Raw genomic sequence first — 16,592 nt, forward strand, 5'->3', positions numbered from 1 at the left:
GGATATTCTTTGGCCGGGGAGAACAAAGTCCCCCTCCCCGCCCCCCGCTCTAAACTGTACGCAGAAGGGAGTTGGTTGTCAGCATCCGGGAGATAAGAGGCAAAGGGATCTTCCCAGCCCAGAGATCACCCAACTCAGCCGATCGCTATCAGATCTCCCGATCGCTATCAGTTCAAGGGCCGAAGATGAAGGGAGAGAGGGAACGTTTCCATAGAAATAAAGGAGCCTCTCTGAGGGGGCGGGGCATCGAGGGCCAATCCACGGCCAGAGAGGCGTGGCGGGGCAGACAGGTGACTAATCCCGCTGCCGGAGGGCGGTGGTTCCCGTCCCCGGGCGGGCGGGGCACAAGCGTCACGTGCCAAGGGCAGTGAGAAAAAGTTGCGAAAGCGGGGGGCATGAAAGGGCCGCCTATAAAACGAGGATTGTCAGGGAGGGAAGAGAAGCAAAAAGGAGTCGGGGCTTCCACGCGAAGGCGACTCTCTCTTTTAACCCGGGAGGCAAAACTCGCCCAGGCGGGCAATGGGGTGCCTAGAGAAGCCCGATGTCTTGCAAGAGGCGAAGCCGGAGCTGGTGGAAGCGGAGGCTCCTAACGGGTCAATCCCGGCACTGGCGCCGGAGGTCCGCCTGACCTGGCGCCGGTGGCTGATCGTTGTCCTCTTCAGCTCCTACTCCTTCTGCAACGCGTTCCAGTGGATCCAGTACGGCAGCATCAACTTGATCTTCGCCGGGTTTTACGACGTGACTCCCTTCGCGATCGACTGGCTCTCCATGTGCTACATGATCGTCTACATCCCCCTCCTCTTCCCTGTCGCCTGGCTCCTCGACCTGAAGGGGCTGCGGCTCATTGCCCTGGCCGGGTCCGCCCTCAATTGCTTGGGAGCCTGGGTGAAGACGGGGAGCGCGGAGCCCCATCTCTTCCCAGTCACCATCGTGGGCCAGATCATCTGTTCCCTGGCGCAAGTCTTCATCCTGGGGATGCCGTCCCGCATCGCGTCCGTCTGGTTTGGCCCCCGAGAGGTCTCGAGTGCCTGTTCCATCGCGGTCTTTGGCAACCAGGTAGGAGAGGAAATAGTCTGCCACAGAGGGATGTAAGGAAGTAAGAGTTGCTTAGGGCAGAAAGAGAGAACCAAAAAGACTTTGACTCTCTCCCCCTTTCCCCCCCACCCAAGAAAATGTTTGCAGCTTGGAAAAGTCAGACAAAAAGCACACACACCCCACTCCACACACACACACGCGCCCCACCTTCTTTCAATATTGTAGACTTGTGAGTGAAAGGTCTCCAGAGTAGACAGAGGCACTGGCTCAGATCATCAGGGAATTAATTACAAGTATGCAAACCGGGTTAGGACTTAATGAAAGCATCCAGAGACAAAGTCAAGCCACCTGAGGCTGGGAGTGGGAGCTTGAAATCTAGGCTAAGAGGAACGTCTGTGCAGGATAGAGAATGGGTTCCCATTGGGATTGGTGTTAAATTTCAAAAATGTATACCAGAAACTTTCTTTGATAATGACATCCCTTTATGATGATGATGATGATTCAGTTGTTTTGCATGTACGCTTAGCGCTTCTGTACCGGAGATAAACTCCTTGTGTGTCTAGTCACACTTGATCAAATAAAGTTCAATTCAATTGTGTCTTCTTCATGAATACAGGGTATGTGTTATAGAAACCTTTTTCACTTTCTGAAAACAGAGGGAAAAAAGGCCTGTGTGATATAATGATGATTGTTGTTGTTAGTTGCAAAGTCGTATCCAACCCATTGCTACCCCATGGACAATGTTCCTCCAGGCCTTCCTGACCCCTACCGTCTTCTGGAGTCCATTTAAGCTCATGCTGACTGCTTCAGTGACTCCATCCAGCCGCCTCATTTGATAATGATGATGGTGTCAGATTCAGGGCAGGGAGTCCTGACTCTTAGTTTGCCCTCTGGCCTGGAATCTCTTTGGGTGACTTTGGGCCAAAGAATCCTTCTCAGCCCAATCTAATTTGCAAGGTTGCTACTGTTGGGAAAAACGGGAGGAGCAACTGCTCAGTATGCCCCTTTCCTGAAGGAAAGGTGAGATTGCAGTCTAATAAATAATTAAATGTGATCCAGACACCCCATGAACCAGTGTAAGAAAACAAATGAACATGTAACCAAAGGGATATTGTTAAAAATGGAAGCTTGGGATGAGGAGTTTAAAAGGTTATAGGGAATGTTAATATTTTAAAAACTATACTTCAGTAGTGTTTAGTAGTGTTGACTGACTTGATTTTACAAAATGTTTTGCAGCGATTGTTAAAGAAAAGCAGCAGTTGTAAAGTGAACTCATTTTCCACAATGGGCATTTTTTTTTTTGCTGGAAACCAGAACTAAATGCTGTTTTTTGGCAAAAAAAAAAAGACAGAGAGAGAAATTGTGACTGTGGGCTGCTGCAAAACATTGTAAATGTGGGCTGCTTGCCTAGTGCCAAGATGTGCCCATATGTCAACAGGGGAGGGTCTGGTCATCGGAACTTTGAATCTGAGTTGTAAGTACCTTTTGGAGGGTCTGTCAAAACTTCAGAGTCACTAAGCTACTGGTTATAAGTTGAGAACTACCTGTATATCTACCGATATACTGTATTTTCTGAGAATGTATATATGTTATGGTTCAGTGTTGTGAACAGATTGTTTCCAAGTTTGAGAGCTAAAAGGACTGGGTGGATTCTGCTGCTATTAGATCTGAAATAATTAGTGGTTTATCCTTCAGCTCATTCTCCTAGTGTTAGAGCAGAGGTCTCCAAACTTGGCAACTTTAGGACTTGTGGAGCTATGCTAGCTGGAGAATTCTGGGAGTTGAAGTCCACAAGTCTTAAAGTTGCCAAGTTTGGGGACCCCTGTGTTAGAGTCAAGAACATACACTCAGAATGGCATTACAAGCCATATACAGAAAGGATGTATTCCCATATATATATATTTTCTCACCAGGCGGGTAGCATAAATTTTAAACCCTTTCTCTAAGGGTTTCATTTCAAAGTGGGTTTTTCTGTCAGAGAAGTATGGCTATGGTTTGTTTGAGTAGGGAAATGGCTGTATAAATTGTACAAATAAAATTAAATGGATTAACTGCATTATTAATTTCTTATCATTGAAGATGATTTCATGAATGAACCAATTATGTTTGAGTGTGGAATCTCTTTTATATTAGTGTTTGGCTGGGTGAGGAATCTGTCAAGGCAAGAATCACTGGTCCCTTAGGCGATATAAAACCGGTATCTCCAAGCAGAAGGGCCTTGTTGAAGTTCACAGAAACTATTGAAGATCAAATTGTTCCAGAAAGCAACTGTAGAATAAGAGCTGTTACTATTGTGCTTAGTTGAATGTTTAGCACAGTGATGGTTAACCTTTTTGGTGCCAAGTGCTCAAAGTGCGTGTGGGCACGGGAATGCACATGCGTGTGCCCCAATCCCCAAATCAAATCCCCAATGCAAGTGCCCCCTGCGCATGCTCCCCACCCCCACCCCTTCCCTGCACATGTGCCCCCCCCCATGCATGCTCCCTGGCCCGTGGCCCCCCATTTTGGCTTCCAGGTTGGTACAGGAGGCTTTTCAGACCCAAAAAGGGGCGCGGGGAAAGGCTTGTGATCTTGACAGTTTTTCGCCCCCCTCACGCCCAGGCTTTCTCCTGTATTCCTGCTTCCCCAATCTGGCAGTTTCTCCCTGTGCATCCAGGTTTTTTCCTTGGTTCCTGCCACGGAGAGGCACCCATAGCGGGTGGAACCTGGGGAGATCTGGGAAGGCTTAGGTGGCAGGAATGCAGGAGAAAGTGCTGGTGGGGAAATTGCAGAGATTGGCGAAGGCCCCACCCCCGCACATGCATGGCAGAAACGTACCAGGATGTGCAGTGGAGCTGGGCTGAGCGATGGCTGGCGTGCCTGTAGAGAGGGCTCTGCATGCCTCTTGTGGCATGCGTGCCATAGGTTCGCCATCACTGGTTTAGCACATAATCATTCTGATTTTGTTGGTGTTTTTTTTTTTTTGGTGAGTGTAAACTGTGGAGAAGTGGTATATTTTGCAGGAGTATAGAAATATAATAAAGTAACAAAGAGTGGATTCTTTTTTCTGTTCCCCAAAAGAGGTCTAGGGAAACAATTTCCTTACACTTTAAACTACATATAAAGCCTGGCTACTGTTCTGGTGGTAAGTAATGTCTTCTCCAGGATAGTCTATCCACTTCATTCCCCTGCCATTCCTTGAGAGAGTTATTTTGTTCTTTTATCTAGTGTTTTAGAACTATGACTTATTTCATTATCTAATTTCTAATAGATGCCCAGATTCATGCCATCCTTTTTAGAAAAGTTCTTCCTTAACTTTTGCATGTAAAGCTCTATCTTTTGTCTGTTCCTGGATAATAAAACAGAGATAACAGATGTGACCTTAAAATAATACCTTTGTTGTTATGTAATTTATCAGCAAGATGTCTAAGTTTACTTAAAATATTTTATTTATTAAAAGCATTTATATGGCTGCCCATCCTGCAACAAAATCTGGATGGCTCCCAGTATCTACTTTCATGCTTTCCCTAACAAGCTACAGTCCATATCTTCTGCTGAAGACTTTCTGGCTCCTTCCATGATCAAGATCTCCTGAAGGGCCCCTATTGACCATCAGGAAAAAGAGAACATTGGAAGGGAGGTGTTTAAAGAACAAACTTGGTGAGGTGGGAACCAAGCTATCATGTCAACTTTGTTTGAGTGCCTCCTAATTACAAAACTAGGAAGTGGATATTCATATTTCTGTTGACTTGGTGAGAAGAAGGGGCATAGAAGTATAATACAAACAGAAAGGGGGGACAATGGAGGGTCAGATATCGGTGTACTAGAGTGGGCATATCTTCTGAATATATAACTGTCTGTCCTTATTTTTGTCTGCAGTGAAGCCATTAATTTAACCATTCTTGAGTATAAGGCTAAATGTCTATAGCGATGAAATTTATTATTGTATCTGGTCTGAAGTTTGACAGTTTGAACTGTTACATTTTGAAAACCTACTAATAAAATTATCTACATAATGAGCTGAGGAACAATGGATGATGACATCCCAGAAACATGCTGATTCTGTAAGAATGTATAAGCTACTTAAGCAACTCTATATTGCAAAATTGTTTTTGTATTGAATATATGCATCTTTTGTTCCATCTTGTGGGACTGGTTATGTGATATTTATCTTTCCATTTTTCATCCAAAAGTTATTCTACTTATGAAAAGTTGCTATTTTAGAAGTTTTTAGTAAGCTTATTTGTCCACATTAAATTATTCCTGTTTCTGTTTCTTAGCTGGCTGGTGAATTCTGGCATTTAATGAGTCTGTACATCTTAAAATTGCCAAGTTTGAAAGTCATTGATCTAGTTGGTATTTTTTAATGAAAAGTTTGTTATGGCTACAGTCATGAAACACTTTCTGCTGATTCTCTAGCTTTTTCTCTAATTCCTAGTAAGTCACATGCTTAAACTTTTCTGGTAACTTTCTGAGCAGATATACTGTACTTGTAGTGTATTAAGAGGAACTTAACCATTTGTGTACAGTATCATTGGGTTTTGCCAAATAATTAGGTTTAAACTGGTTATTGTGACCCAATTTGTTTGATTTCATAAAGCTGGCAGCCCAAAGAGGACTTTAGTGGTGTGTTAACCAGATGTATAATCTACAAATGAAGTCCGAAGCTAGAATGGGGCTACTGTAGTAATGTTGTTCTTATTGTTAAAATATGCCTTATTCAGAACCTCTATTCATCCACCTGTATGTTTTATTACATATGCTTTTCTATACTCAATGTGCTTTTCTGATATATCTGGAAGTGCCTGATAGCTAAAATTCTCTTTTCTGAGCAGCTTATCTGAAAGCCACAGAGAAACACTGGTTGTAAACACCTCATCTTAATTATGCTACTTTGTACAAGAGCATTAGCAGAAAATTGTAGGGAAGGGATGTTCAAAAAGCATTGGTTAGTTAATAATAATCAGTCTAAACATCTGACTAACTGGAAAACCAACAAAAATACTCTAGTAATATTATATTAAATATTATATAATATAATATATTATTATATAAAATATTATATAATATTATATTAAATTCATATCCTACCTAAAGACTTTGGAAAGAATTATTATTACAGAACATTCACTTATTTGAGTTTAAAAAAGAAAGGTCTATATGGGTACATAGACGTATACTGTAATTTGTGTTTTAAATTAATCCTTGTATGCCTCCACGAGTCACTGTTATGAGACAATACCATATAAAGTTAATGAATAAATACATAAATCTTCATCTAAGATAAGCATAGTGGGTAGGCAGAACAAACAATCAGTATTAGGTAATTGCCTCTTCCTTGTTTTGAAGTCAGGCACTGAGAGAAGCATTGAGGGAGGGAGGATTGCAAAAGCCTGAAAGGTTTGCATGGAATTATGGAGTTTAAAACCTTGAAATCCAAGCAGGTGCACAGATCAAAAAACAAAATGAAAATGATTCGGTTCCTTTAGAGTACAATTAAATAGGATTCATTAAATTAATTCATAAAAATTGTTTGGCCAGAGTTGCAAAGGTTTAGAGCCATTTCAGTTTTATTGACTTCAGATCCTATTCAGAACCATTTGGGAATGAGCATTGTACAAATTTGGGGAACAAAATACATAATAACTGTCCATTCATAAATGGTGGACTGTACGGTCAAAGAGATAGATTTCACAGTAGATACTATTCGATAGAGTTTTTCCTATGGCATTTTTTGGCATAGCTTTTCCCAGGTTTGGAAAAACTGATACAATCAAATGAATTATCACATTGTATCGGCAATTCTCAAATTATAACCACAATCGAGCTAAAAATTTCCATAGCTAAGCAAGATGGCTGTTAAATGAGTTTTGCCCCATTTTACAAACTTTCTTGTCACAGTTGTTGTGAATCACTGCAGTTGTTAAGTTAGTATTGCGATTGTTAAGTAAATCTGGCTTCCCCAATGATGTTGCTTGTCAGACGGTTGCAAAAGGTGATCACATGACTCCTGGACACTGCAGCTGTCATGATACATGCCCATTGCTAAGTGGCTGTATTTTGAGCACGTGACCTTGGAAATGCTGAAGTAGTCATAAGTGTGAAAAATTGTAATGTCGCTCATTAACTTTAAGTGTTGTAACTTTAAACGGTCACTAAATGGATGGTTGTAAGTTGAGAACTACCTGTAACTGCAAGGGGAGAGCCAGTTTGATGTGGTTATTTAAGATTCTGGGCTAGAAAGTGGGAGATTCAGAGTTCTGGTGTGGTCTTAGGCATAAAGACAGATGGGTGTTCTTGGGCCACTCACTCTCAGATCTAGAAAGACGCAAGCAAACCACTTTTAAAATATTGCCAAGAAAACCATTTTTAAAATGTTGCCAAAGCAGTCGCTAGGAATTAAGACTGACTCAAAGATGCAGACAGACAGACAGACAGACACACACACACGCTATATGCAAGGGACATTCCAAATTTGGGTGCTGAGTCTTAATTGCATCTAAAGTTCTAGGGTCAAAGAGGAGGGTAGATTATTTCAGGCAAAAATGTAGTTTTTGCAGAAATAATTAGGTTTGTAAAACTAGTTCTAAGCTTGAATGAAAAGTAACAGCAAATACATAAATAATTTATCCCTGCATAGCATCTTCAGAATTACTTTACTCAGCTTTTAGATAAGCTTTATCCGTATGGGCGTATTTGGAAAGTTAAGACAAAGTTTATAGCATATCAAAATGCCAAGTTACTGTGGAACAAGGAGTCCTATCATTTCTTGCAGATCTATATGCTTGATGGAGAAAAGGGAGGCATAAAAGCACTTTGTCATGGCTGGGAGGTGAGACGTCATCAGAATATTTTAGAAGTATAGTTTCTGCAGTTTAGCATAGCTAGGACCATCTCTCAGGAATTGAGTTAGTTTCTAACCTTTGAGTCCTCTACTTGGTTTCGTAGCTGTCAATTCATTTGTGATTAAAAGATAATGTTCTCTTCTAGAATGTCATCTGTGTAATTTTAAGAAAATAGGTTGCAACTCCGTATTAAACATAAACAAATGAAAGTAGAGCAGAGAACTTGAAGTTCAAGCTGCCAATCAACACTTACCAGTAGTATTTGGGCAGTTGGTGGTCATTTTTTCCACTATGTTAACAGTCATACAGGTCATTTAACCATATTTCCACAATGATGAATTGATAATATTTTTACTTAAAATTATATCAATCAATATATGTGCATTTCTGTTTTCTCATAATCTTGTGATTTTGTACAATACTTGGCCTCTTCATACTTTACTGTAAGTTAGATAAGGAGTGTCAAACTCAATTTCATTGAGGGCCGCATCAGGGTTGTGTTTGACTTTGGGGCGCTGGGGTGGGCCTGGCCAGCATGACATAACTCTTGTCATCGGAGGTGCCTGTGGTGGCCTGAGGGCTCTACCAGTGAAAATGAGCTCCTGAACTCCGTTTTCAGCTGGAACGGTCTCCTGCAACCCTCTGCCAGTTAAAATGGAGCTTGCAACGACCGTGCCTGGCCCTCCCAAACTGCGTTTTCACTGGTAGAGGCACTGCGGGCTGGTCCTTTGCTGTTTTCAGGGTGGCCTTAAGGACCAGATCTAAACACTCCATGGGCTGGATCCGGGCCCCGGCCTTGAGTTTTACACCTCTGAGTTAGATGTCTAATATTTGAACTTTAATTATTTGGACTAATATTTCGAGTCTCAAAAGAGCTCCAGCAGATTTCTGCATGTCAGGAGTGTTGGATATTGAATCAGATTGTCTGGGTGTGTAAGTATTCCTGAACTTCTGTGGATTCTTTCCTTGTCTAGCACAAAGGTGATTCTTTAAAAGTTCAAGACCATTTTTATCTAGAACAGCATTTTTCACTCTTGGCAATTCAAAAGTTGGAGACATCAACTCCCAGAAACCTCCAGCCAGTCAGGAAGGAGTTTCTGGTCCTCTCAGAGTCTTCATTGACTGAAAGTCTCTCAATTCTAACTTTAAACTCACCCCATCAACCCAGCAATCTTTCTTTGGATTCACCCTTTCTCTCTGTGTGTGGAATCTTTTCAGCTGCTGAAACTCACAAGCATGGGGAAAATGAATGGGTCTGTTTGTGCATGCGGGCATTCCTGAGAGTGACAATTTGACCTGAGTAATGACTAGTGAAGCTATTGTGAAGTTGTTATAGCAGGAAGGAGATTTATTTGTTGGAAATTGATCATAGTGATAAGCAAAGACTAGCATTTGACTAATTGCATTATAGCAAGATGAGAGTAAAAAAACCATGTGTGTGCACTGTTTTTGTGTGTGTGTGTGTATACGCACGTGTTTGTGTGTCCAGGAAGAAAGATAGAAGGATGTGATCCTAGATTTGCAATTTCATCAAGAAAGAGCAAGCAAATTAATAGACAAATTAATTAATGGAAATAAATTAATAGAAAGTGAGAAAACTCAAGAGTATATTTGTAACTCTCTATACCTTTGGTTTGTAGGCCATGAGATGCTATGAGTCAATGCTATTGGATTCATACCTCCAAGAAGCAGGTTGTAGATAACAATCGTTTCTCTAACATTTAAAAAGATAATAAATGTGAAATTCAGGATGGTTGATAGTCTACCTCTACTTATCATGTTCTATTGATATCTATTTACAAGTATACTTGTGGCATTGCTTTGCCTGCTTTCATGTTTGTATGTGTCTAGAACTTGCTTATTCAATTAATGAATCACTCAATGCCCAAGACAACTATCAGAAATTAAAGCCCCTAAAATTAAATTGTGGCTACTTGTGCCACACATTGAATCCACAAATACCTTTCCAAATAATGCAGTGTGGCACATACTGTTTGTGGTTTCTATCATGCCATTTTCTGGGACACTTCATGCCATGCTTCCTAATTCTTTGCCGTTTTATTTTCTAAGGAAGAGCTAGTTACCAGCTTTTGATCATGGTGTATGCCAAGTGTTCTTAGTGCTGTATTTTTCAGAATAATTTTTACAGATGAAACTTGAGATTTTCCTACTGATATTCCTGTTGTGCATATGTGGGTGCACAAACATGTTGATATGGCTAGTTAAAGCAACAACACCCATAGTTTGAACATTGCTAATACTGAGAATGATACTTTTCAGACATTCCTTTTGTAGTATTAAAAGGTCAGAAACTAGTTTTGTTAGCTTTGCAAGAGGTTTGGTCCTAGGAAATATCAATGCCACCAGCATTAATAATTTCCTCTGTTTTGAGTTTCCAGTTTGAGTCTCTTCGGCGACAGACTGAAACCCGCTATCATGCGCAATTTCGATCTGTGCTCGCCGCTGGAGCACCCCGAGCCAGTTGGTTTCGGGGCTAGGCCACCCCATAGAGGTGGTGAAGAGGGGGGAGACTGCCAGCAGGGTCAAGGAGAGCCACATCTCTCTTCCCCAGCTGGCCATTACTTCCTTTCCCGAAGGCGGTTGCAGCGGTGGTCAGAAATGGCCACCTCAAAGAAGAACTAAACCGGTCATAATACTTAACATTCTTTGTCTGTTCTCAACTATCCATTCATTTTTTCTCTTTAAACAAAACCTCTCCTGTACACTAATTAGAGTATGACGACTTTAACTCTTTCCCCTAACCTGATAATACTTAATATCACACATAACTTGTATTGGGATTCTGTTTAGCACATCCTAAAGTCACACAATATATTATATAAAGAGAAAAAGAAAAATTTTAATCGTACCTATTAATACTTATTTATATATTTATATCTTAAACATTTTATTCTATAAATGCCTATAATAACACAATCTTATGTACCTTACAGAATCCCTTTTTCAATTAAATTTACCCATTGTCTATAAATAAATTTTGTTTCTTCAAATCTTGCTTCCCATCATTGAGACTTCTCACCCCTTCCTTTCTCCCTTGCTTCTTTTTTTCCTTACCCTGTTCACCCCTTTGTCTTTCCACCTCCCTTTTCTTCTTGTGCTTTCCCCCTTCCTGTTGTTTCCTAATCTTATATCCACCCTTCAGCTCATTTTTATCTTTTTTGGTTGTTTTTTAAAGTTTTAAAATCCCTTTTTCCTTTTCCTCTTCCTCCTTCTTCTCCCCCAATAGGGTCACATGTTCATCAAAAATGGTTCCTTCTTTGTCCCAATTATCCTGCTGCGCAATCAATTCTCCATAGGAATGCACCGCCATTTCTAGAGATTGAAAAAGAATGTCCAAGGTATCTTTCCAGTCTTGTTCTTCCTTTTTATATTTTAGATATTCAGTTTTAAATTCATCCAAAAGTGGTGCCATTATGAAGAGGAAAATTTTTTCCCAAAACAACCACCCGAGTGTTTTTAAACAAAGAAAAAAAAGTTTCCCAAAAGATGCAAAGTCACCAAACAATCCAGATAAACTATTTCATTTAGCACTTTTTCCCTTCTTCCATTTCTTTTTCTGGGGTTGCTATTAAATCACAAAATTCCAATTATAATATGTCTTTTGAAGTCTTATTAATGTTCAAATGGCTCTTTAAAATTCTAGGCAGTCTGCTCCTTATTTTCAATTTCAATTTTTTTTCCTCTCCCTTCCTACTCACAGCAGAAGAATAAATTTTCTTTAAATATTTAGAAATCCATATCCCTTTGGCATTAGCACAGTCTTTAGCATTTAGCATACCTTCAATGCGGGTTTCCGATTTCTCTCAAAGCTGTTCCGTTTGGAAGGAGAGTGAACTGAGATGAGTAGAATAAAATTAAGAGAGTTAAAAAAAGGAAGAAGCTATATAGAAAATGGAAAACGGTAATAAGATATGGAATGATATATAAAAGGAACATGATTTTTGAAGAGGTGTCTGTATGATGAGTTTTAACCCGGGATCAAGCAACTTTCAGAAAAGATGTTTATGTTTTTATGTTTTATGTCTTGTTTGTTTGTTTTTTTTATTGGAAGAGAATAATGAAAATGTATAAGACAGATGGATATAAAAAATGTATACAATCTAAAGTTAAAGAGATATAATTTGAATAAATAGAAGGAAAAGAAGTAATAAAGAGAAGTTTGGGATAAGATATGAAGATAAACAGATAAGGTAAATATATATATCAAATTGTGCTTGTTTGGAAATGTGATAACTTGGAATAATTCTGTCTTTAAATAAGTTGTTGTATTGGCTTTTTAAGAAAAAAAAAATTCCTATGTCATTATATTTTATGTTTTGTTTGTCTGTGTATTGTTTTGGAAAATCAATAAAATTTGTTCAAAAAAAAAAAAAGAAGAACTAAACCGGAAAAGAATGTGTAGGAGGAAGATAAGAAGAGAAAGTTTTGGTCGACCAAGTTAAACTGAAAAATCAATAACGTAAGGTACCCTGGAATTTAAACTAAATACCATTGTTCCCAAAGAAGATTTTGAAGCAGCGAAGGAGAGAAAAAAGGGAAAGGATTGGGCTTTTTTTCTTTCTTCCTTTTCATGTACTGACAGCTAAGAGACTTAAGCAAGAAATTGAAAAAAAAATCCACTTTGACATTAATAGGCATTTAAGCTGAAAATAAAAGTCAAAGGGATAATAAAGATTTCTGGATATTTAAAAGTTTTTAAAAGCAGGAAAGGAGAAAAAAAATAAAAGGGTAGGATCTGGAAAAATGGAGGAGACTTCCTAGAACTAAGGAATGGAACTGTAACTAAAAGGAACTTACAATGAAACTTTAACAAGATTCCCCAAAGATACATCCTAACTGAAACTTGGCAACAAAATAATAGAACCCCAGGAAGAGAAAGTGGAAAAAAGAAGCAAGAAGAAACAGCGTTGGATTATTTGGATTACTTGGTGATTTTTGGTTTTTGCATCTAAATGGCTAAAACTAATCGGGTGGTTGTTTAAAAGTGTTTAAAATGGCATCACTCTTAGAAGAACTGAAAATGGAACTTAAAAAATGGAAAGAAGATGCAAAGAAGGGAGAGGTTCTTTTGGCTTTGTATTTCAATTCTTAGATATGGAGATCTGGAACTATGAGAAACAATAAGAAACGCTTGCAGAACAAGAAGTTCGGGACAAAGAAGAAGCCATCTTTAATGATCAAATAATTTTAAGTGGGGGGGGGAAGGAAAGGGGGAAAGAGAGTGAAAGGTTTAAGACTAGAACACATTGAAGCTTAAATATGAGTTTGAATGGATAAAATTAAAAGATATAAAGGTGTCATACTCCAATTAGTAACTACAGGGGAAAATTTGTTTAATGAGAAAAGATAATAAGAAATTGCAACAGGACAGACAAAAGTATAAATATAATGATTTGAATTGAGATGAGATAATTAAAATAAAGTTGAGAAAATTAAAAGAGGGGAAAAAACAATGTAGAAAATATAAAACAGTAATAAGATATGGAATAGAACATAAAAGTGAGCATGAAATTGATTTTGTGTCTGTATGAAGAAGTGATAACCTGGGACCATGCTATTTCCAAAAAAAAGATGTTTTATTTGTATTTTGTTTTTGTGAAAACCCAAATATTTTTTTAAAAAAATAATTTCCTCTGTTTTGTTATGAAAGTTGTGTCAGTGAGGAGATCATCTTTATAATTGATTTGACACAGCAGGTTTTTTTTGTAATAGAAAAACCATTTTCCTGTTCACAATAAGTTATTAGAATTTCAATTATGTTTCCCCAGTCCCAAAAGGTTAAGGAGTCATCTTCTAGAAAAGTTTTTCAACTTTATAAACTGTAACATTTGGGGACTTCAGCTCTCAGAATTCTCCAGTCAGGATGCTGGCTGAGGAATTCTGCAATCTGAAATCCATATATGTTACAAATGCCAAAGTTGAGAAACACTGTTTTAGATATTGCCTGGATTGACTTTTGAGCTGATAGTTTTGGAAAGGGAGGAGGCAGAATTACAAGTTGACAGAGTAATAGAGTGGGCCGTGATTCTTCAGTAAAGCAAGATACAGTCTATAAAAGGAAGGAAATATAAGGAAAATTAGCTGAACATTATCTCAAGTGTGGTTCTGGTCAGACCCACATATTTCACAATAGCCATGTGGGAAAAATTAAGTTGTACTGTAATGCAGTTATTTTATGTTTTAAACAGAGGAAATACATAAGAGAAATTAGACAAAGCAGAGCTTGAATTTGGAATGGATCTGGCATTCTTAATTGTTATTTGGAAGTGTTAGTACTTAATATGTATTCTGGGTCCTTAATTAGGTTCCTAATTTGATATAATGCATCAGATTCAATTTTTCAGTTGGCGTTCACTTTAAAGAACAAAAAAGCAGTTTAATACTGAGAGGAGACTTTTATCTCATAAATAGGAGCCAGTATTCTTTTTGAATTATAATCATGCCCTTGAGAGATTGCAGGATGCCAAGCGAGAACTGTATTTATTTCTTGCAAAAATAAATCATGGTCTTCTATTTTTTCCAATGGCAAGTTATTCAGCAATTTGGGAAGGGAATTAGTCTATTCAACCTTAATTCCTTTGAAAGACATGCCAGACTTACTGGGCAAAATATTTCCTGGAGAACCTGTTCAGCCAATCCATGTAAGAAGTTGAACTGAAAGAAACTGGCTCCTTGTGTGGAAAAAAAAAAAATTACGATGAGGACTAATTCATTGGCTAAGGGCCATACTAATGCTGTTAATATATTTATAGTATAAAGAAAAAAACCTTAATATTACAGTACATATTCCTTTTCTTTGTATTTTTCCCGTTGTGTTATAGTGATCTTTATTAAACATCACTAATTATAAAGAAAATGAAAAATATATTGATAGTATGAACATAATAAATACATTTATTAAATAAAATAAAGGTAATAAACATAAATGACAAATAAAAGTCTTTTACAATGAAATAGACTTCTGGCAAGCAGAGCAATGACATAGGGCTATTCCAATTAGCCGCTTAGCTAGCAGAGATTTTATAAACACCAAAATATGCTTTTATTAATAGGTTGATAATACCAGTATCTGACATATCTAGAATGATATAATCTGGGAAACCCATCCTCCAAGACCGGCCTAAATCCTATTTTTTGTCTCTTACGATAAACAGAGAGTTATTTCTTTCCTTCAGTCTTTTTTCTTTCTTCCTTTTTCTTCTCTTTCATTTTGCCTGGCACAGTCTGTCCTTCCTTCCTTCCTTCCTTCCTTCCTTCCTTCCTTCCTTCCTTCCTTCCTTCCTTCCTTCCCCTGATAGGAAGACTCTCATTAACTTGACCCTCTTCTTTAGCCAAGCTTTTTTCTCTCCCCAAGACAACCTCAGCATGGTGGCCCTCCTTCCCTGGCAACACCTTGCCTTCCTGCTGCCCTGCCTGGGGACCTGAGTGACATCTACAGTTCCATGGATTGTGGGAGTGGAGAGGTGTCCATAGACAGTGCTGCTCATTTTCTGAGTGTGCTGCCTTTGGAAAGTAGCCTTGGGTGTCTCAGAAAATACCTTGGAGGGCTGCATGTGGCCTACAAACTAAGGCTTTTTGACTTCTGCTATAATAGTGTTTCTGAATCTTGGCAAGTCTCCAGCATGCTGACTGGAGAATTCTGGGAGTTGTAGTCCACCCGACTTGAAATTGCCATGGTTGAGAAACACCGTACTATATAATAGTCTTTGGCTGCTTTCAAAAGCAATACTTCTGCAATTTTTCAGACAGAATGAAAGTGGGACAACAGTGAACAAGCAACATTGTTTTTAATGTATGTTTACACAGCGTTTAGCTTCATCACTCAAAGTCCCTCTGTTAACAGTACTGCATTCATAAAATACTTCTCCCAAATGTTTTTGAAGCGTTGAATCAATTTTCTGCCAACAAAAACAGCTACATTAGAATCTGTTTCCGATCTAGGTGAACGTGAAGGAAACATTGACTATCATGTTGCAGATGACTACAATGTTAAACTATCAGAAGCCTCAAATGGAAATATTCATGAGAAAAAGCTAGAAAGTTTGTGATTTTAGTTTTAAAGAAGGCAACCATGGAGTACATGATTGAAATATGTAAAATTATATATAGCATGAAGAAAGTTGGAAAGTCTTTTTTTCTTCTTTTCAAATATTAGGACCAGAGATCATTCAATAAAGCTAATTAGATTTTGAAGAGATGAAAGAAACCATTCCTTTACTTAGCATATAATTCATACATGGAATTTTATAATCAAACAAAACCTATGTCTAAAGGAAATTGGATGAATGTAGGGAAAACAGTTTTATCAAGGGCTACTGGCTTGAAGATATAATATTGTCTCTGGATTAAGGCTGGCATGTCTCCAAATACCAATATGGCAATGGAACAGTGGTAGGAGAGGGGTGTGTGCGCGTCCTGCTTGCAAACACTGAGCATCTGGATGGCAATTGTCAGAAGCGACACTGGACTAAGATGGACCTGTGTCAGAACAAACAGGGCTGTCCTTACATTCTTAGGATATAAATATATATTGACATTACAAAGAACATAACTAGCTGTCATTTTTTAAGCCTTGGAAACTAAGAGAAGATCTTCCATCATAGCTGAATAGTTAAATAGATAAATTGAAACTTTATCTATGTCCGTCAATGAAGTTTCTTCCATAAATAGAAAAAAGAAGATGTATAATTCTCTTTCTACTACCAGCTTTTG

At 38.5% G+C, this 16,592-nt stretch overlaps 1 protein-coding gene across 2 annotated transcripts in view; it reads left to right on the forward strand.

Annotated features, from left to right (window-relative positions):
- Nucleotides 1-349: 349 nt before the first annotated feature.
- Nucleotides 350-16,592, forward strand: part of FLVCR2 (FLVCR choline and putative heme transporter 2) — a 46,122-nt gene continuing 29,879 nt past the window's right edge. The window contains exon 1 of one of the 2 annotated variants that reach the window (XM_026712064.2): nt 350-1,056. In XM_026712064.2, coding sequence (XP_026567849.1) covers nt 520-1,056 — 537 coding nt within the window. In that variant the 5' untranslated portion in view covers nt 350-519. The remainder of the gene's footprint in view (nt 1,057-16,592) is intronic. The other variant, XM_026712056.2, reaches the window with a different exon arrangement.

Source organism: Pseudonaja textilis, chromosome 1 (genome assembly GCF_049901715.1).
Source record: "Pseudonaja textilis isolate UNSWEBS1 chromosome 1, rPseTex1.2, whole genome shotgun sequence".
NCBI lineage: Eukaryota > Metazoa > Chordata > Lepidosauria > Squamata > Elapidae > Pseudonaja > Pseudonaja textilis.